General features: G+C 42.8%; 1 protein-coding gene across 1 annotated transcript in view; it reads left to right on the plus strand.

The window, feature by feature from the left end:
• The window catches only part of LOC124556293 (monocarboxylate transporter 2-like), a 136,817-nt gene that overhangs the window by 88,405 nt on the left and 24,762 nt on the right, over positions 1-23,650 (plus strand). Inside the window, exons 5-7 of the mRNA XM_047130269.1 lie at positions 2,470-2,851; positions 22,643-22,849; positions 22,976-23,288. Of these exons, the coding sequence (XP_046986225.1) occupies positions 2,470-2,851; positions 22,643-22,849; positions 22,976-23,288 (902 nt within the window). The remainder of the gene's footprint in view (positions 1-2,469; positions 2,852-22,642; positions 22,850-22,975; positions 23,289-23,650) is intronic.

Here is a 23,650-nt window from a genome sequence, read left to right on the forward strand (position 1 = left end):
AGTGAATAATTTACAAGAGGAATGATAGGCTATCATAAGTAAGCATCTACAACGGAGAATTACCTTCTAAGATTCACGGATAGCTCCAGCTTTGGTGTCAGCTACTGGGTAGTCATCATCGACACAAATAAAGAAGGAGAGAAGTTGTGATGGCTGGTGCAAGAATCCAAATCATCTGTACAAAACACCTGAATATTAAATGAACACTTTATTTCTTAAAAAAAGGGAACCATTACTTAACGTGTTGTGCCTCCTATGTGCAAGTTCACTGACAATCTATTACTAATCGCAAAACGCAGGCTGATGCTCTCGAAGTCTGCAGCAGAACTGGGATCGACCAGCGATGGTCCGCTGTTTAAATCACCGTTGACACGGGGCACTGAACTCTGTCTTCCTGGAGGTGTGGCGCTGCCCGATCTTTCCATTGGCGAGCGGGTCAGCGTCAGCGCTTTCTCGATGCCTTTTCGTGCCGCTACGCTGGTAGATGTGCGGTCAATGGCTTAGGACTGCACACCAGCCATCCAGATTAACGAACAGGTCGCGTTTAAGTACCGGTCAAAATTCCCACAAGGACAGTCACTGCATTATAGAGAAAACAACATTAAGATCGAATAATACAAACAGCTACTAAGGAAGTTTTGGTAAGATATGAGAAACGTAATGAATAACACTGCATCCCTTTTACGCTACATGAATTCAATTGAAGTAGAGATAAACATGTTGCAGGGAGTCCATTACTTGTCAAATGGTTCAAATGGCTCTGAGCACTATGGGACTTAACTTCGGAGGTCATCAGACTCCTAGAGCTTAGAACTACTTAAACCTAACTAACCTAAAGACATCACACACATCCATGCCCGAGGCAGGATTCGAACCTGCGACCGTAGCGGTCGCGCGGTTCCTGACTGTAGCGCCTAGAACCGCTCGGTCACTCCGGCCGGCTCATTACTTGTCTTCGGGCGACAGACACAGGTGTGAAGGGGTTACGATGCGCGTGGTACACAATACGGCGAACCTCCCTTGTGGTGATCAGACCTGGTCGATCACAACATTGACGCTGAGGATGTCTGACACGTGATTACATTTTCACGCAATTTCGGTGAAATCAGAGAAATCAGTACCCAGGACAACCACCTCTGGCCGTAATAACTGCCTTGATACGCCTGGGCGTTGAGTCAAACAGAGCTTCGATGGCGTGTACAGGTACAGCTGCCGATGCAGATTCAACACGATACCACATTTCATCAAGAGTACTGACTGGCGTATTGTGACGAGCCAGTTGCTCGGCCACCATTGACCAGACGTTTTCAGTTGGTGAGAGATCTGGAGAATGTGCTGGCCAGGGCAGCAGTCGAACATTTTCTGTATCCAGAAAGGCCCGTGCAGGACCTGCAACATGCGGTCATGCATTATACTGCTGAAATGTATGGTTTCGCAGGGATCGAATGAAGGGTGGAGCCACGGGTCGTAACACATCTGAAATGTAACGTCCACTGTTCAAAGTGCCGTCAATGCGAACAAGAGGTGACCGAGACGTGTAACCAATGGCACCCCATACCATCACGCCGGGTGATACACCAGTATGGCGATGACAAATACACGCTTCCAATGTGCGTTCACCGCGATGTCACCAAACACGGATGCGACCATCATGATGCTGTAAACAGAACCTGGATTCATCGGAAAAAATGACGTTTTGCCATTTGTGCACCCAGGTTCGTCTTTGAGTACACCATCGCAGGCGCTCCTGTCTGTGATGCAGCGTCAAGGGTAACCGCAGCCATGGTCTCCGAGCTGATAGTCCATGCTGCTGCAAATGTCGTCGAACAGTTCGTGCAGATGGTTGTTGTCTTGCAAACGTCCCCATCTGTTGACTCAGGGATCGAGACGTGGCTGCACGATCCGTTACAGCCATGCGTATACGATGCCTGTCATCTCGACTGCTAGTGATACGAGGCCGTTGGGATCCAGCACGGCGTTCCGTATTACCCTCCTGAACCCACCGATTCCATATTCTGCTAACAGTCATTGGATCTCGACGAACGCGAGCAGCAATGTCGCGATACGATAAACCGCAATCGCGATAGGCTACAATCCGACCTTTATCAAAGTCGGAAACGTGATGGTACGTATTTCTCCTCCTTACACGAGGCATCACAACAACGTTTCGCCAGGTAACGCCGTTCAACTGCTGTTTGTGTATGAGAAATCGGTTGGAAACTTTCCTCGTGTCAGCACGTTTTAGGTGTCGCCACCGGCGCCAACCTTGTGTGAATGCACTGAAAAGCTAATCATTTGCATATCACAACATCTTCTTCCTGCCGGTTAAATTTCGCGTCTGTAGCACGTCGTCTTCGTGGTGTAGCAATTTTAATGGCCAGTAGTGTATGATCGTGTAATTTTTTTCTTTTTCGTGTGTAAGCGCATTTTGGTTGAGTGTAGACGTTTAGGCGAGTGGTGTGTGCGCAGGCGCACCAGGTGGAGGAGGAGGGCCTGGGCGAGACGGCGGTGCTGCTGCAGACGTACCTGGGGCTCGCGTGGGCGCTGGGCTGCGCCGCCTTCGGGCTGCTGGTGGTGCGAGACTCAGTCGAGTGCCGCATCGCGCGCCAGTACCTCTGCCAGGCCGCCGTCTTCATCTGCGGGCTGTCCATTCTGGCGCTGACCACGGTGCGCGGCAGCTACCACGGATACGTGCTCTTCGCCTGGATCTACGGCATCTTCTGCGGCGGATACCACTACTCGCTCAAGATGTACACGTACGAGCGCGTCCGGGCACGCAATTTCGCTCGCACCTGGGGCTTTGTGCAGTGCTCTCAGGCCATTCCCATCGCCATAGGCGTGCCCATATCAGGTGAGTTACTATATTCAGTGCACAAGATACTTTCGAGAAATCCGGTGAGACAGCTCGTTTAATGTACACTCAGGCTCATAAATTAAAGATAATTGCAGAATGTGGTGCCACACAACATGGCACTACACAAAACTGGCGCTAATAGCATAGGCACATAGGGAACACACACGACACAGGTCTGTTAGTCCATGATATTGGAGATAAGTTGACAAAACCGTCCCGAAACACATGTGCTACAAAACGCCTATTTGCTTCGCACGTACCCCGACATCAGTCTTGGATATGATCACCTTGCACACGTACACAGGCAGCACAAAGCGTTGCCATACTATGGATCAGGTGGTCGAGCAGCTGCTTGGGTACAGCGTCCCATTCTTGCACCAGTGCCTGTCGGAGCTCCTGAAGTGTCGTAGGGGTTTGAAGACGTGCAGCGATACGTCGACCGAGAGTATCCCAGACGTGGTCGATGGGGTTTAGGTCTGGAGATCAGGCGGGCCACTCCATTTGCCTGATATCTTCTGCTTCAAGGTACTCCTCCACGATGGCAGCTAGGTGGAGCCGTGCGTTATCATCCATCAGGAGGAAGGTGGAACCCACTGCACCCCTGAAAACGCGGACATAATGGCAAGGAAAGCATTTCTGAAGAAGAGAAATTTGTTAACATCGAGTATAGATTTAAGTGTCAGGAAGTCGTTTCTGAAAGTATTTGTATGGAGTGTAGCCATGTATGGAAGTGAAACATGGACGATAAATAGTTTGGGCAAGAAGAGAATAGAAGCTTTCGAAATGTGGTGCTACTGAATAATGCTGAAGATAAGATTGGTAGATCACGTAACTAATGAGGAAGTATTGAATAGGATTGGGGAGGAGAGAAGTTTGTAGCACAACTTGACTAGAAGAAGGGATCGGTTGGTAGGACATGTTCTGAGGCATCAAGGGATCACCAATTTAGTATTGTAGGGCAGCTTGGAGGGTACAAATCGTAGAGGGAGATCAAGAGATGAATACACTAAGCAGATTCAGAAGGATGTAGGTTGCAGTAAGTACTGGGAGATGAAGAAGCTTGCACAGGATAGAGTAGCATGGAGAGCTGCATCAAACCAGTCTCAGGACTGAAGACCACAACAACAACAACTGGTGCAAAATGAAGTCTCGATACACCTGACTGGTTACAGTTCATCTGTCAAAGACATGCAGGGGTGTACGTGCACCAATCATAATCCCACCCCACATCCTCAAACCACGACCTCCATACAGGTCCCTTTCAAGGACATTAAGGGGTTGGTATCGCGTTCCTGGTTCACGCCAGATGAAAACCTGGCGACAATCATTGCTCAGACTATACCTGGACTCGTCCGTGAATATAACCTGGGACCACTGTTCCAATGACCACATACTGTGTTCTTGACTCCAGGCATTACGGGCTCTCCTGTGACCAGGGGTCAGTGAATGCACCTTGCAGGTCTCCGGGCGAATAAACCATGTCTGTTCAGTCGTCTGTAGACTGTGTGTCTGGAGACAACTGTTCCAGTGGCTGTGGTAAGGTCCCGAGCAACGGTACTGCTGTATTCCGTGGCTGTCTGCGGGCACTGATGGTGAGATATCGGTTTTCTAGTGCTGTTGTACACTGTGGACGTCCCGTACTGTAGCGCCTGGACACGTTTCCTGTCTGCTGTAATCGTTGCCATAATCGTGAGATCACACATTGTGGCACACAGAGGGCCCGTGCTACGAACTGCTGTGTTTGACCAGCCTCCAGTCGCCCAAATATTCTACCCCTCATAACGTAATCAATATGTGTTCTTTGAGCCATTTTCAACACACAGTCACCATTAGCACGTCTGATAACGCCTGCACACTTACTCGCTGCACCGTACTCTGACATACACCAACACACCTCTGCGCATGTGGATTGTTGCCAGCGCCACCGTGAAACGACCGCAGGTCAAATGACCGCATGGTCTTACCCCGATGTGCTTTAAACCCGCAAACCGCTCACCAGAGCGTTGTTACACCATGTATCAGCATTATCCTTAATTTATGAGCATGAGTGTATATTATATTCCACGCTCTGAGAATGTTAGCTTCATTTCGCAAACAAATCGTTGCGTCTAGACCCTATTAACGAGGGAATTGCGAAAGTAAGTTTCGTCATTGTTTTTGAAAGATTAGCTGGTACACCAGGCGACACAAACAGACGCCATATGAATCCACACCCATTGCTGGTTCAAAGACGGAAGGGGTGTCAGCAGAGGAGGAATGACACATTCGCAGAGCGCTGAAGAACGGAGAGTAACAACAGATCGGCGTGCCAGAGGTTATTCGTGTACACATCACGATGGCAGACAGAAGCGTAGTAACAGCGTGGTCGCCAATGAAAGAGCATATTGTTATCCAGTATGAGTGGGTGCCTGGGACCAGTGTGTCTGTCATCCATGAATGTCTACAGACCGTGTATAGCGAAGAGGTCATGTCTCGCCAAATGGGAGATCGGATCGCTCGGTCTACAACCTCGATCTTGCCATATCGGACATGCACCTGATCCATGCACTGAAAGCAGCTCTGTCGGCACGTTACTTCCAAACCAATGCTGCGGCGAAGCAGACTGTATGACAATTCTTTGCATTGCATGGCACCGAGTTTTACCAGAATGGTTTCTTAAAACTGACTGCACGCTGCGACAAATTTCTCAATGTCGGTGGCGACTGTGACGAAAAAGGTTGCAAGGTGTGTAGTCGTGATGCGATGGTGTATTTCTTTTTACCCATAAAGTTTCCTTTTGAAAAACAATGACGAAACTTAGTTTCGGAACGTCCCTCATAGTCACTGAGAACATACGACCCAGCCATGAGCAAAACATTTCTTGCTATCAGCAAAAAACGCTTTAGAAAAAAGTAACTTGCGGAAAACAGTGTGAGAAAAGCAAATAATTACAAACCTAATATTTCTTAATGACTCTTTGATGAGCCGTGAAGTTGATATCACGTATAGTGTGATTCGATCTGGATATTAACTGGAGCTTGGTGTTCTATGACTTGACGTTAACATGTGAAGTTACGCTGTCGAAGTGAACTAGGCTGTCATTAAATTATATTCAGAAGCTGGTGCCCTACATCCAGATGATAATTGCCAAAAATCATGTTGCACCACCGTCAGCTACTATGGAGAATCTCAGTAATTGCTACCAGTTTTTGATCATCGCAAATCATTATCAAGCAAAGAAAGTTTTTCAAACACATTATTTGTGTGTATGTCTGCATGACGCTCAACAACACTCTACATAATGTTAAAAACGCAAATTGAAGTTCTGAACGATTATACTTGAAATGTAAGCATTGTTCATAAAATTGAATGTCATCAATTGATAAAATGGTAAAATGCACTGTCTTGACATAACAGTTAACATGCAATGTGTGTGTGTGTGTGTGTGTGAGAGAGAGAGAGAGAGAGAGAGAGAGAGGGAGAGAGAGAGAGAGAGAGAGAGAGGGAGAGAGAGAGAGAGAAAATGAGAAAAGGGGGAGGAAAGAAGGAAGCGAGGAAGGGCATCTTCAGTTTCGTTTTGAGTCGTTTCTTATTTAACTCCCTGGTATTTCCATCATGATAGAACACAGATTTCTGTTGCACTTAACTGTATTCTTGTTTAGTATTTCCTCTCATCCACGTATAACATATTGCTTGAAGTAAATTATGTCAGTTATTAGTTTCTGTGGAGAGATGTTACTGTGCTTAAATGGAAAACAATAAAAGTATGTCTTACTCGAAGCTGCATCCTGAAATTACATTATTGTCAAGAAAGCATGTGCGTGATGGCGAAAATAAAGCCAGGTCACATTCGTTTAGAGTTGGATTTGAAGTAAGTCGAGATCTATTCGCTTTTAAAAGTAAAGAACACAAATGAAGTGCTCACAGATTAACTGGATCAACTGGAATTGTATACTAAATGAATTTCTTATTTGATTACATTGTACGACGATAGTTTTAGGTTGAGTCGCTGGGCAGGGGCCACTTTCTTGCTCATCTCGTACGTAATTCGGAGCTGGTGGACGGAAACGGCACCAATGTAGCTCAATTCATTCTGACGTAAGCTAGCCCTCTGTAAGCGGTACCCTCTGTGGTCTGTAGATACATTCATTGACTTCTATTTCCCACAGCCAGACCTTAATACAAGTGACAATGACCGGTACCAGATTACCAGGTTTCCGACACAGACAACATGTTAGCATAAGACAACATTTGACTTCTGTTATGCGGTTGTCGCACTGTACCAAGATTTGTAGCGTCGCCTTGAGAGTCGAGTACTGAGTGATTATTCATAACATAAAACTGTTATTTTCAACCATTTGCACTATCAATAAAATGAAATTAAAAAAACATAAACAATATTATTCAAGTCGCCGTTCCGGTAGTATTATTATTAGACTAGAATGAATTTAAAGATTTCAACAGCAAAAAAGAGAAATTCCTTTCTGACGTTCTTCAAGAAAACATTTGGCATAAACTGTGTCTTTGGGCTACAACCATGACGTAGTTGCTGTCAACCATTCCACGGCATGGCGATAGGAATGACAAGTGGCCACCACTTAAATTAACCATGCCTAACACGTCAATAACAATGCCAACCCTGGGCCGAAGGCTAAGATGAAGATGAAGGGTGGGGTGGGGGGTGGGGGGGGGGGGAGGGGAGAAAGAAGCTAACAGATGAATTACAAATAAACTCGCAACTAGTCGCGAAAGCCAAATTTCCCTAGAGACACCTTCAGTTTGTTAAAAACATTAGCTGTTGAATAATAAGTAAATCTAACTAAGCCCCTATTGAAACAGTTATGTAATTTTACCATCAAATAAACTTCGTATGAGTGATAAAAAAAACTCCGAGACCTATTTTGCTGAATAATAAGGCGATTTCCAAGTTCACTGAAAGAACCAAATTTTTCAACGTAAGTGAAATAAACAGAATTACGTTTGTGTCGTGAACTTTTCCTCACCGTAACGCTTCATTAGGAAGCTAAATGTTTGTGACACCTTTGATATTCATTATATGTGAGTTTTAACATCAGTGACAGCGTACACTCTCTCAAATATATTTTACACGTATTGCCTTGGACATACGTAATAGGAAAAAGATACGGAACCAAAGCATCAGTATCAGACGTTAACCAGATCCGCCTACATGCTTAAAATCTCATCAAGTGTATACCAGTCGGCGAAAATCAGAGCGTTCACATTTGAATCCATATTGTTACGAGCAAGTTCATACCACCTTAAATCTGTTAAGGGGGGTAGGATGTGAAACGGGCCGACTTGGAGCACGAGAGGTACCACAGGACATTTTAATTTACACTGTCTATACTTTTACAAATAAATTCATAAAACTTTGTTAGCATGACCCGGAAGGATTCAGGATTCAGACTCATAGCAGAGGAAGTTCAAAAACTTAACAAAACAAATTTTTTTTACGTGTGAAACTTTATCATTTTTTCACTTGGTATTGGCTGCATTTGTTGCTGTAGGTACACTTTTCTTCATAAGTAGGAGAGATTCTTCGATGAATTTTGCACAGCATACAAACCATACATACAGGTGTATGAAACTCTAGAATTTCCCATATCTGTTAAAAACTGTGGTAAGAATTGAGATAATAAACTATAAAATTCGAGTTTTCTCTAAACACGAAGTTTAAAACGTAACAGCCAATTCATTTTTCCATAGATTAAATAAATTCTAGAGTTTCATACACCTGTAAGTATGGTTTGTAGGCTGTGCAAAATTCATCGAAGAATCTCTCTTACTTACGAAGAAAAGTGTACCTATAGCAACAAATGCAGCCAACAGTAAGTGAAAAAAATCATGAAATTTCACATTTAAAAAGTATTATTTTTTCGTGTTTTTGAACTTCCACAGCTTTTTTTTTTTTTTTTTTTTTTTTTTTTTGTTATCAGTCTACTGGCTGGTTTGATGCGGCCCGCCACGAATTCCTTTCCTGTGCTAACCTCTTCATCTCAGAGTAGCACTTGCAACCTACGTCCTCAATTATTTGCTTCACGTATTCCAATCTCTGTCTTCCTCTACAGTTTTTGCCCTCTACAGCTCCCTCTAGTACCATGGAAGTCATTCCCTCATGTCTTAGCAGATGTCCTATCATCCTGTCCCTTCTCCTTATCAGTGTTTTCCACATATTCCTTTCCTCTCCGATTCTGCGTAGAACCTCCTCATTCCTTACCTTATCAGTCCACCTAATTTTCAACATTCGTCTATAGCACCACACCTCAAATGCTTAAATTCTCTTCTGTTCCGGTTTTCCCACAGTCCATGTTTCACTACCACACAATGCTGTACTCCAGACGTACATCCTCAGAAATTTCTTCCTCAAATTAAGGCCGCTATTTGATATTAGTAGACTTCTCTTGGCCAGAAATGCCTTTTTTGCCATAGCGAGTCTGCTTTTGATGTCCTCCTTGCTCCGTCCGTCATTGGTTATTTTACTGCCTAGGTAGCAGAATTCCTTAACTTCATTGACTTCGTGACCATCAATCCTGATGTTAAGTTTCTCGCTGTTCTCATTTCTACTACTTCTCATTACCTTCGTCTTTCTCCGATTTACTCTCAAACCATACTGTGTATTCATTAGACTGTTCATTCCGTTCAGCAGATCATTTAATTCTTCTTCACTTTCACTCAGGATAGCAATGTCATCAGCGAATCGTATCATTGATATCCTTTCACCTTGTATTGTAATTCCACTCCTGAACCTTTCTTTTATTTCCATCATTGCTTCCTCGATGTACAGATTGAAGAGTAGGGGCGAAAGGCTACAGCCTTGTCTTACACCCTTCTTAATACGAGCACTTCGTTCTTGATCGTCCACTCTTATTATTCCCTCTTGGTTGTTGTACATATTGTATATGACCCGTATCTCCCTATAGCTTACCCCTACTTTTTTCAGAATCTCGAACAGCTTGCACCATTTTATATTGTCGAACGCTTTTTCCAGGTCGACAAATCCTATGAAAGTGTCTTGATTTTTCTTTAGCCTTGCTTCCATTATTAGCCGTAACGTCAGAATTGCCTCTCTCGTCCCTTTACTTTTCCTAAAGCCAAACTGATCGTCACCTACCGCGTTCTCAATTTTCTTTTCCATTCTTCTGTATATTATTCTTGTAAGCAGCTTCGATGGATGAGCTGTTAAGCTGATTGTGCGATAATTCTCGCACTTGTCAGCTCTTGCCGTCTTCGGAATTGTGAGGATGATGGTTTTCCGAAAGTCAGATGGTATATCGCCAGACTCATATATTCTACACACCAACGTGAATAGTCGTTTTGTTGCCACTTCCCCCAATGATTTTAGAAATTCTGATGGAATGTTATCTATACCTTCTGCCTTATTTGACCGTAAGTCCTCCAAATCTCTTTTAAATTCCGATTCTAATACTGGATCCCCTATCTCTTCTAAATCGACTCCTGTTTCTTCTTCTATCACATCAGACAAATCTTCACCCTCATAAAGGCTTTCAGTGTATTCTTTCCACCTATCTGCTCTCTCCTCTGCATTTAACAGTGGAATTCCCGTTGCACTCTTAATGTTACCACCGTTGCTTTTAATGTCACCAAAGGTTGTTTTGACTTTCCTGTATGCTGAGTCTGTCCTTCCGACAATCATATCTTTTTCGATGTCTTCACATTTTTCCTGCAGCCATTTCGTCTTAGCTTCCCTGCATTTCCTATTTATTTCATTCCTCAGCGACTTGTATTTCTGTATTCCTGATTTTCCCGGAATGTTTGTACTTCCTCCTTTCATCAATCAACTGAAGTATTTCTTCTGTTACCCATGGTTTCTTCGCAGCTACCTTCTTTGTACCTATGTTTTCCTTCCCAACTTTTGCGATGGCCCTTTTTAGAGATGTCCATTCCTCTTCAACTGTACTGCCTACTGCGCTATTCCTTATTGCTGTATCTATAGCGTTAGAGAACTTCAAAAGTATCTCGTCATTCCTTAGTACTTCCGTATCCCACTTCTTTGCGTATTGATTCTTCCTGACTAATGTCTTGAACTTCAGCCTACTCTTCATCACTACTATATTGTGATCTGAGTCTATATCTGCTCCTGGGTACGTCTTACAATCCAGTATCTGATTTCGGAATCTCTGTCTGACCATGATGTAATCTAATTGAAATCTTCCCGTATCTCCCGGCCTTTTCCAAGTATACCTCCTCCTCTTGTGATTCTTTAACAGGGTATTCGCAATTACTAGCTGAAACTTGTTACAGAACTCAATTAATCTTTCACCTCTTTCATTCCTTGTCCCAAGCCCATATTCTCCTGTAACCTTTTCTTCTACTCCTTCCCCTACAACTGCATTCCAGTCACCCATGACTATTAGATTTTCGTCCCCCTTTACATACTGCATTACCCTTTCAATATCCTCATACACTTTATCTGTTCATCTTCAGCTTGCGACGTCGGCATGTATACCTGAACTTCCACTGCTATGAGCGTGAATCCTGAATCCTTCCTGGTCATGCTGACAAAGTTTTATGAATTTGTTTGTAAAAGTATAGACAATGCAAATTAAAATGTCCTGTGGTGCCTCTCCTTCTCGAAGTAGGTCCGTTTGACGTCTTACCCCCCTTAAGATCATTCTTGACCTAATATCACAGCTATAACACATAGTTTATAGGATCTCTTCAGACAGCGGTAGCAATACCGTAAATTTGTTCAGAGTTCTAGCGATACTGGCGTCGAAACGCAACTTTCTGGCATGCAGCCAGCGTTACGGCAACGCAATCTGTTAGCAACGAAGCGTTGTCGTGAGAAGCTAAAAAACTATGGATGATATTCAGTATCTATTTGTTTTGTTTTTGCGTAGGTCCTAAGTCACTGTTAGTGGCTTTTTAACTTCTGCCATACAGAAAAAAGTTGAAGGACCCATAACGGGACTTTATTCTTGTACTTTCTACTGCGCAACAGTTGCCTCACGGCAAATTCATTTTGAAAGTAAGAAGTTTTTTTATTATTCTAGCTAAATAGTACCCCCCCCCCCCCCCCCCCCCCGAGAGAGCTCTTAAATAACTTTCTGGTTCATTAATGAGCTCGGGAAATAGTAATCCACTTTCAAAGCTGTATAACGAACTGTGCTTTCCTATTTGGATGAGTAAGCCGAATAAAACATGTGCTGTTATGAATTGACTATCAAACTAGATGAACAGATTTGGAAAATATTTAGCTGATCTATTTCTCAGTAGGTTTTCCGATTATATGAAGTAAAAATCCAACAAAAGTACGCATAGACTTGTAATAAATATGGAGTGTTCCACTTTCTAAGCAGTGGTTCACACAGGGCATGTCCAATATCTAGTAGCGCCTCAGCCGGTCCTACACATACGGATCCGAATTAATCTCTAACTAAGTTGATCATTTAAAAATCAATAAGTTCTTCTGCATAGACATATTATATTGTGTAGTAAACCTAAGTTCTTTAGAGTTATTTGCATGCTGATCGCTTTGTGTCGCGTAACAATCACCACAATTTTTTGACGACACTGCTGTGACTCGACAATAGCTCTCGGTGGTGGATATTGCTCTGGTGATTATGATGCTGCTCGGTAAGTGTCATCTTCTGGTTTCGTAAAATTGTATGACAGGCCAGATGACACGCTGAATGTCACATCAGGGCAATAACGCTTATGCTAGATACATTTAAACTAAGAGAAACTCACAAAATACCACGACGATAAATTGACACACCAAATTGTTTGCCGCATCGCGGATTACTTATTCGTTGTACAGTTGTCTGGAAATAATAATTTTCTCTGTTTCCTATACAGTTCGTGAGAGAATTATGTCGACGAGGTTCGCATATAGAGTACTGTAACGAAACGTGATCCACAATATCATATCACCAGGGACACGTCTACCTCTCTATCTCTGCTGGCTTATTTTTAATGTGTGAGATCAAGTCCTACAAGAACTTTCACTTTCACTTTTCTACATTTATGTCGGGCTATCTTAATCATTCTGTATGTTTGTTAATTAATGTCTGTTTTGCCGATCCAGTGCAGCATTTCACCCACGAAGGAAGAAAACGAGTCGTTCTTCTCAAAGACGAAAGTGATCTGGGATTGATTAAATCAGCTTCAATTCAAATTTTTAGCTTACAGCCTCAACATTCTTTTTCAGCTCTAGCTTGGGTAATTCTTCATTAGTCAGAGATGATAATCAGGAGTGACGAGAGAACCAACTGTTATTTGAGTGTTATTAGTGTGTAAGTTACATCAGTTATCCGTTCACACATCTCCCTGCAGCTGGCCTGAGAAGCAACGAAATACTCGCTGAACAAATGCTTTTATTTCTAGGGTAACGTATTTTATCTCTTATACATAATAAAACGTTTTCTCACTCTTTTCAGATTTCAGTTTGACTCAGCTAAATAAGTGATAGCAGTCAACTGGAAACTACTAGGTTCCAAAAGTTTCATTTTGAACACAGAAAAACCGCGATTCCCATTTGCAGGAAATTACTCCGAATGAACAGTTATCTTGGTAACAAGTGTACCAACTGCCTTGCATTCAGTACTGTGATTGCATTAATTTTTTTCCCAATCTTTCTACAAAACTATCGATATCGCCTTGATGTTATTATGGTTCTTTTTTTTACCACTCATCATTAAAAGCTTCCAGTACGTCACCTGAGGCCTTTTTCTGATGTACATAATTATTTTACTTGAAAATCAAGACAAATAACTTCATCTCATTTCGTAGTGATCTAATGTAGTTTAGGCTGCTTGGCAGGAAGATTCGAGCTTAACGGGACACTGGAGACAGGGGAGGAATTAGGAATGGAAACTATCAATGGGGGAAGGAGCTGACTGCGTCTTGCTGGAGTGACTATCCTAGTATATACCTAAATTGATTCAAGGGATAACAAGAACCATAATGAGGATGATCGGACCTTGCTCGTCGCGAAATTACAGTTTCTTGAACCATGACCCAACTCGTTTGGTAAAAGTGTATGAAAAACTCCGGGTCTTGTAAGTTTAGTTTTCAGATGAATAGGCATACATATGGCTGATTACCGGATGGTGGTGAAATTTCACCACGAGCAACACACTGATAATTGTAAGATATAATGCTCCAAAATCGAAATCTCCGGCTACAACTACACTAAAGCCACGATTTCATTCAGCTAACTCCTTTATTTGCGTGTATTTAATGCATTCAGAAAAATTTGCGCGTTCTGAAATCTTCTATCACTCAATGTTATGTTAATGCTATCTCAATTCAAAACTGGTATTAATCGGCATAAGAAATTCACCTTCAGTAGAAAATGAACATTGAGGTAACTTTCTAAACGTATGTACTTGGAAGTATTCTGTTCACATTTTCATCCAATGCAATGTGTTTCAAACAGTGCAGCGTTAGATAGTGATTCTTAATGATTCAGAAATAAGAGCGAAGTGGCACATGATTAAAACGCAGTACTAACACATGGCTCGAGCAGGTACGGAGTATCGTCCTACCCTTCCCCTCGTAGTTTTTACGTAATTAATTATTTTTCGATTTCTCCTTTGATACTCCTTGTATGTAGCGTAGTGCTTACTAGTACCTGAAATACTTCATACGTACCCAGCAATAAAAGGGAATGAATGAAGGAAGATTAGGGTCTACTATCCCCTCGAATTGGACAACGATGGAGAAGGAAATCAGCTGTGACCTTTCCAAAAGAACCAGACCAACATTCACCTTAACTGATTTAGGGAAACTTCTGAAAATTTATGTCCGGGTGACCGGATCGTGATTTGAAACATGCTCCTCCGCAAGTTTTGCGGGATTTATGGCGAACGTGGAAGTTTCTGTTGAACGGAAACGACTTTGGAATAGATTAACAAAGGAGGAGACTGCGAATCATGTATTTCGTTAAGAAAGGTAACAGGTAGACGTGATGCCTAGAAAATTTTGCTATATGAAATGTGATACGAATTTGGTTTTATTACAGAAAGAGTTTTTCAATATTTGTCACACCATGTGCAGAAACTGGTTTCTTGCGCAGGAAATAAATGTTTTATAATCTTGGCTAATTGCAATTAATGCCACAGCATTACTTACACTTTATTATCTCTTATGTAAACTATTTTAGGCAACTTTGCGCATTCATAAAGTATTTTGTGAATCCAGAAAAGGGCATTCATAATGCTGTGTGGCGTCATTTCGCAAACTGTGCATTGGCCGTTGTTCAAGCGTCTCGTAATTACAATTTCATCCCTGTATATATATCCCTCATCTGATTTGTAGCTCATAACATAGGTCCATTCAAAAGAAAATGCTTCATTCACTCAGTGAACGTGAAGGCACGACAGGAAATCGTTTTGTGCATCGACAACACTTTCTTAACAATTATGTATGAGGGTATGCAGTATACTGTGGGTCCATTTCAATAGGTTTCTTGTCGTAGAACACTAACATCCGAAAGATAAACCCCACATTTCTTATTTTAACTGACAGTCTTCCTTATATGTCACTCCTTTTATTACGAACAGATGTTGCTAGCACAAATCTAGAACCTCTGGTCGTAACGTGTTATTCATTGGTAGACACTATAGTATAGTTTTCGTTTCCTTGTTTCCTTTACTTTTATTTTGTTTGGTTTTGTCTTAGCAACTGTAAAATAACTAGCGGCTCGTTCCACAGCCAAGTAGATTTTTGCTCATTTGATCCCACGGCCTCTCATAAAATGAAATAAGTAAACAAAATGAATAAACAAAACCCTTTAAACTTGAATTATACTCAAAGACCAATAACAATTGATTATTGCACCCACTATGAACGAATATCAAAAATATTTCGGTTTTTTGTTGTTTCTCGAAATCAGTAAAAGCTAATGTTAGGCTTGGTTTCCGTGATAACGCGAAGGCTGGTTCATTCTATAATGACCTCACTGTCAGTGAATTGTTAAACAGTAATCTTCCTTCCTTCAAAGATTTGAATCATCGCTAGAGATCACTCACACAGTTTTCGTTAATTTTAAATATTCATATTGAACCTGAACTCCATCGACAAAAATTCGGAGGTTAGCGGGGGTAATCTCTGAGTATTTCGCTATACGGGACCCGAGGTCTTCGTTGGTTCGTTAGAGTAATATTGTAATAACGATTTGCCCGGGGTCTTACACCAATTACCTTTCTTTCTGTAAAAAGATCTACACTGTAGTGAAAGAGGCTATAGTATTTAATTCCAAAATTGTAGAACACAAAACACACAATAATGCAACAACTCTCAGGAGAAATACGTACACGTTTATCGCTGCAGGAACAACTCAGAATAGCATCGACGTGCTGCTCTGCCGCTTCTTTCAGTGGACCCATACACGAGAAGCATATCTGCTATACCATTTTTCTTAATTTAATGGCTTTCGGGACGTGACCATGCAGTCACCTCAATAGTGTGCTGTAAAGTATGACGATACGAACGTGAGGACAACACAGCACCTAGTGGCTGAGCGGCGAAAACGGCCAACCCTTCATTAGTAAACCTATACATACTGCTCTGTGTCAATGAGTGAATGGAAAAAGTTTGTTTACAAACAAGACATACACTGCGCATGCCGTTGCCATTAACACTGTTGAGGAGATATTTTTCAATTTTTGAGTACAGTACAGCAGTAAAGATAAATGGGGGTAAGAAATCATTCGAAATGCAACTACTCTGTAAAGAGCCACCGGGCGGCATGGGTTCCTTATACCGAAACTCCGAAATTTTGTCGATGGAGATAGGGTTCATCCTACACGTAAATGCGTATGTAGTCAGTGAGTTCATTTGTCGAAGCCTCCGGTGACGGGGTACACTACCGGTCGAAAGTTTTCGACAGCTATGGATTTGTGGTTAAAACAGAGATTCCGTTTTGAATATTCTATCATATCCGTGTTCTGATAGTAAAACAAGTATAAACATATAAAGACCTATTACCTGTGTTGTATATCTGACTGGTTGTTCGCATCCACTTTCGCATCGTATCCACGATAACACTGACGCACCCTTACCTAAGGCGATTCTATCTGAATAGGTCTCATTCCTTCTGATGTCTGTGTAACAACTGGTTCGCATTAGTTTACAATACATTGTGAGCACATAGCAGTGTGTTTGTGTAGCTGATCAGGTTCGTATCATATTAACTATTAATGAGACGGAAGCAGGACACTGGAACTGATAAACGTGCTGCAATTGTAGCTCTGCATCAGGAAGGTTATTCTAATAGGACAATAGTAACGAAAGTTGGCGTAGCTCAATCTACAGTGGTGTGTACATTGCAGCGGATCAAGAGAACTGTGTCAATGCAAGTGTTTCGCGATCTGGTAAGACCCCGGGTAACATCATACAGGGAAGATGAGTTTATATGTGTACAGAGTAACGCCAGAGGACTCGTACTCCACCTAAAATTCCTCGAGGAAGTAAATGGAATGTGGGCAGCTCCAATCTCTGTCTCAACAGTGCAACGCTGTCTTCATGAATATTGTTTAAAAGGCTTCGTATCGGCCAAAACACCTTCATTAAGCAAACAAAACAAGGTGAAACATTGCTATTAGTACTGTAACATAACATCTGAAGCGTACAGCAATGGCCCAAGGTGTTTGTTTGAAGTATACGGAAACAGTTGTCGAATATTTGTTCGTCGATTTCGTAGAGAACGTATGAAGATTGTGTGTGACGCCAACGATGAAGCATGATGGAAGGTCGGTCTTGGTGTGGGGATGCTTTGTGAGTGATAAGTCGGTTATTTAGTGAGTATTAATGGAACATCAAAGAAGGCAGGATATCACAGCAGACTGATCAACAATTCGGTTCCATCTGCCAAGACACTTATTGGTCGTGGGTTTGTTCCGCAGGAGGATAATGCTCCCAAACATGCTTCTAAAGTGTGCATAGCGTATTTCAATGGAAAAGAGAAATTTGGGGAACTGAAGAATATAATTTGTTGACGTCATTCACCTGACTTAAATCCCACTGATCTCGTATGGGATTAACTTAATACGGATATCAGAAAATTGAGGTCATCTAATGTTGAAGTCTATGGAATAATTTGCAGACGTGTTGCACTGTAATAACTACAAAAACACTAAAAAATGTTTTCTGCAGAATGCCAAGAGTCGTGCAGCTGTTCAGAGGGCAAAGAGTGGATACTTTGAAGAGTCTAACAGCTAAACCATATGTGTTGTACTTAACGAAAGAGAGAGGAAATACTTATTTTGTTCATTTGTTTAGTTTGTACAATATGTTCGTATATTGAAATAAAGTATATAGTTTTGACCGGTATTGCATATGATTCACACATCAGCAGCAGACATAAGGATAACGTAGCGGTGCTTAGAAAACGTGACAGTAGAAACAAAATCTGTCGTTCCTTCCTGCTATGCATACTATACAGTTGTCGAAATCGGTGTGTCTGCCCGGCGCAGGGGTGTGCGGCGCTGATTGGCTCTGCGAGGCGCCCAATTACGCGAAAATTTTCCAGTATTCCCTGTGATGAGGTGGTGTATCACTGAGGTCGCGCCGTGATACCGAACTATGAATTACACATAGATAACCATAATGCAAAAATGAAATATGTATCACACTGAACATAGTAATTAACTAGAAGGAGCAGTTATTCTACGCAGAGAAGCAGATGGATGCTGACAAGTTTATAATCTCTGGTGCCCTGTAGATTTCCTAAATCACATCAGACTCTTGCCATTATACTTCCTGCGACAGTTGAGGGCCGATTTCCTCGCCCATCACAGTCTCATCTTAAAAAATGGGTCAATATAGAGGGTGATTCAGAAATATTTTTGCCAAGACAAGATAAAAAGTTTGTATAAACAAAGGCAAAAAAAATCCTTAGCTTATAAATAATTGATCGAAAGCTCATGCTCAACACACCAGTTATACATTATCAGTTTAAAGTGTCATCATAAACTCGTAATAAATGTTCAACATGTCCTCCACACATGCATGAACTTGTCGAATCATGAACTGCCACACACTTTCAAATACTTCCTCGTGATGGTGAATGGTTTCGGAGGTTTCCATGACACTTCGATGAAGAGTCTGTACGTCTGAATTGTCTGCTGTATAAACTATTGTTTAAGGTGCCCCCAAAGTTAAAAACCCATAGGATGAGATCTGGAGAACGTGCCGGCCATGGAATTGAACCTCCTCTATGGTAGATACCAGCCAGTGCATTTCGAACGATGAGACTAAAATATGCTGGAGCCCCATCACGCATGAACCAAACGTTTCTTCTTATTTGATGGGGCACATCTTCTGGTAAGCCCTGGAGAGTGTTCTGAAAGAAATCCTTGTAGACAACAGCTGTGAAACGTGCTGGAAGAACGTATGGACCTATCAGGCACCTACAGTCCTAGACCACACATTAATCTTAAATTGATACTTACGTCTAGCTTGACTAATGCAATGGACAAAGGCTTCTCTGAATGAGTGCATTGACGTTGTTTGATTGTACCAGGAGAGGCGTTCAACAAAAACTTTCATCAATAATTTGAGAACGAAGGATTTTCGCACATATGGCTATGTTTGTGATGATACGGAAGGAGGCCTACACAGATCGCTTATGACTACTAAGATTGATGAATGACAGAAGTAGTATAATCTTACATCTGATTAGCCTGGATAAATGGAGGACATACTATGGAGAACTGTTTAAAGAAGATCGATCCGTACTTCAAGATATATGCTCCGTTGTAGGCAACGAACATGACACAAAAATCCAAGAGAGAACAACAGCAGAGATAGAGAAAACAGTTAAACAATTAAAAAACGGCAAAATACCGGGATCTGAAGCTGTTTATAAGGAGTTGTTGATGGCTGGACCAAAAGTATTACTTGAAAATCTCGCGAAGCTATTTACTCTGTCTTAGTGGAAGGGAAATCCCTGTCGAGTTTAAAGAAGGGTTCATCACAAACATATTTAGAAAGGGAGCAAGGATGGCTGCGCAAAATATGGAGGCATCACAGTTCTCAGTTCTGTATCCAGATTGTATGCTAAGATTCTTAAAACTGGAACTGAAAGAGAAATTGAGGAAGTAGAAGAACAGAGTCGTTTGTGGGCAGGCAGGTCTTGTATTGATAATATCTGGAGAATTTAAGTGGTGACTGGCAAAAGAATGGAACGTAATTTGGAGACTCGCGTGGATTTTATAGGTTTACTGGGATGTGGGAAGGGATGAATAACCAAAAAATTCGTAAATGTTATGTACAAGCAGATAGAAAGCTGTATTCAGATAATACTTGTTGTGTTAAAGTTGGTTAGTTACTGTCACAGAAATTTAAAGTTAGCGAAAGACTGATACAAGGATGCTCCTTAGTGTCTACCCTGTTTAAAATGTTTTTGAACGAAGCTCTGAAAAATTGGAAAAGGAAGTGCAAAAACGTGTGTATTAGAATGGGTGAAGACACCTTGTTCTCACTAAATTTCGCCGACAATCATGTCATTTTGTTGAGAAAGTAGAGGACGTGTATTACATGTTAAGAAAGCTTAAAGAAGAACATGAGCAGTGCCGTATGAAAATAAACTTTACAGTTACTGAATACTTGGTTGTTGAAGATTCAGGAAGGGATCTTGTTATGAATGATGAATCTATAGTTAAGTGTAGCAGATCATACGAGGGTGAGTCAAATGAATACTTTAAATATTTTTTTAAATATTGTTTACTGTGCAGAAGTGTTACAAAGCTGTATCACTTTTCAACATAATCTCTCCACGCTCAATGCAAGTCCTCCAGCGCTTACAAAGTGCATAAATTCCTTTAGAAAAAAATTCTTTTGGTAGTCCGCGCAACCACTCATGCACCGCTTGGCGTACCTCTTCATCACAACGGAACTTCTTTCCTCCCGTTGCGTCTGTGAGTGGTCCAAACATATTGAAATCATTGGGGCAAGGTCTGGTGACTTTGGTGGATGAGTAAGACACTCAAAATGCAGGTCTGTGATTGTTGCAACTGTTGTACGGCAGTGTGGGGCCTTGCATTGTCATGTTGCTGACAGAAATCCACATCGCTTTGATTTGATTGCTGGCCGCAGATGATTCTTTAGGAGATCTGTGTATGATGCACTGGTGACACTGGTCCCTCTAGGCATCTCATGCTCCAAAATGATGCCTTTTTCGTCCCAAAACATAGTCAGCATAATCTTCTCTGCTGATGCTTCTGTAAGAAACTTCTTTGGTTTTGGTGATCAGGAATGGCGCCATTCCTTGCTCGCTCTCTTCTTTTTCGGTTGGTGGAAGTGAACCCAGGTTTCGTCCCCAATAACGATTCTTTCAAGGAAGCCGTCACCTTCTCGTTCAAAGCGCCGAAGAAGTTCTTCACAAGCATCAACACGTCGTTCTCTCATTTCAGGAGTCAGCTACCGTGGCACCAATCTTGCAGACACTTTGTGAAACTTTAGCACATCAAGCACAATGTCGTGTGCTGACCCATGACTAACCTGTAAACATGTTGCAATGTCATTCAGTGTCACTCTGCGGTTTTCCTTCACTATGGCCTCAACTGCTGCAATGTTCTGTGGAGTCACAACTCGTTGTGCCTGACCTGGACGAGGAGCAACTTCCACTGAAGTCACACCATTTGCGCACTTCAAACTCCATTCGTAGACTTGCTGCTGTGACACACTTGCATCATCGTACTGATCCTTCATTCGTCGATGAATTTCAGTAGGTTTCACACCTTCACTACGCACAAACCGAATAACAGAACGCTGTTCTTTCCAGGCGCAAGTCACAAGTGGGGCGGCCATCTTTATATTGATACTGGGACGGTATGTGTGCATCTGGACTATGCTGTCACCTACAGGCCATTCTGCATGCTGTTTGTAGCACGCTTAGCAACTTACAGGATATCGGCGCGAAATTTCGGTTTGTTATTACAAATTTAAGGTTTTCATTTGACTCACGCTCGTATAAATATTTAGGGGCAGTCGTTTCGGGCAGAGGTGGAAGCAAGGAGGAAATAAATACAGGACAGGAAAGGGACAGGTGGCAATTAAGCAGCTACACTCCATTATCTGAAATAAAAGTAATTCAAGATATTTAAAACGGGGGATATGCAAAACTTTAGTTGAGAGCATTACTCTCTATAGTACTGAAATGTGGGAAGTCTCCAGAAGTCTCCTGGGCCAATGAGCAGGGAGTAAAGGTAACTGAACTGGAGTTTTGGAGACGAAGTTGTGAAGCAACAAGAAGGGACAAAATAAGATATGTGCTATGACTATAGATGAGAGTTACCGAGGATGTTGTAGACTAACATGGTATGAACATCTTACAAGAATGCCAGAGAAGAGACAGCCTCATAAAATATGGCAATGGAGATCTCCACGAGACAGAAAAAGTGGAAGACCCTGGCTACACTGGAATGCTAGAGTGAGGCGTGCGATGAAGGACAGATCCAAGCAAGAAGAGGACTGGCAAGAAAGAAGGAGATAGAAACTTAAATGCGAGAGACTCCGTATGGTGTACAAAACTCGTAAGAAAGTAGTTTATATCTGCTGCTTTTCTTGTTTTGGTGTGAAGAACAAATTTTTAAAAGTATCTCTGGATAACCCCGTATAATAATCACGTCGCCGACGGTGAGTTAAACTGCAAACTTCCCTGTGGCCCGTACAATGGAGTTATTGTGCTGATCAGTGACTGCATGTTACGCGCCAACGTCACTGAAACAGTAGCCTGTGGTCCTTCTCGCCCCGAAATAGGTTGTACTGTTTCATTCCTTGCAGAGAGCCTGCCTGTGACCGCGTTTTGATACCCCACAGGGTACATCAACGTGGGCTGCGGCAACAAGGCGGGCTACTACTTCAGCTCGTCGTGCGTGCTGGTGGGCAGCCTGACGCTGTTCTTCATCGACGTGCACCGGCGGCGGCTGGCGCGCCACAAGCACGGCGACGGCTCGCGCCAGCTGTGCCAGGTGGAGGCGTGCCCGCAGCGGCGCCGGCCCTCCTTCTCGCACGAGCCGGACAACCGCGACCCCCAGCTGACGGACGCGCAGCTGGCCGGCGTGCTGGTGCCCTGCGCTGCCGCCCCCGGCGTCGGGCTCGTCGGCACCGCGGCGGGCGTCGTCGTGGGCGCTCCGGGGGTGGTGGCCGCGGCGGCGGGGGCGGCGCCGGGGGCGGCTGCGGGGGCGGCGGCGGCGGGCGGCGAGCTGCTGCTGGGCGGCGGGTCGCTGCTGCTGGCGGCCGCGCACGCCGCCGACAAGCCGGAGCTCACCTGCATCTCTGAGGAGGGCATCGCCGACATGGACCTGCCCGACAATCTGCTCGACGACCTCGACTACATCGGCGACTGTATCACCTCCTGTAACAAAGTCGAGAACTACCTGATGCTCAGCGAGTTCGAGAACAACCTCATCGCGGAGATGCCCGTCGCGCTCGATCGCAAGGGCCGTCGCTGGTCCATCGCCAGGCAAGTTGCTACCATTATCTGCATTTCTTGCTGTGTCCTCCTTGAAAATCGATGGTCATAAAATTCACCGCTCCGACCGTATATCTGATTGTATTGTATTTACTATTTCATTAGACAAAACAATATCTGCCAGAAAATATCAAAGAGCTACGTTTGTTTTCCAACGGTTGCACTGGGCAAAACAAGAATCACTGTAAGATTCTATTTTGTGTATCTTTGGTGGACACTAAACGTTTTGACAAAGTGGAACAGTTTCTTTCCATTCGTGCACGTCCCTATAACGTATGTGACAAGAATTTTTCCATGGTGAAACAGATAACAAGAAGAGTTGACCGAGTGTATATGGTGAATGAATACTGTGA

Source organism: Schistocerca americana, chromosome X, assembly GCF_021461395.2.
Source record: "Schistocerca americana isolate TAMUIC-IGC-003095 chromosome X, iqSchAmer2.1, whole genome shotgun sequence".
Lineage (NCBI taxonomy): Eukaryota > Metazoa > Arthropoda > Insecta > Orthoptera > Acrididae > Schistocerca > Schistocerca americana.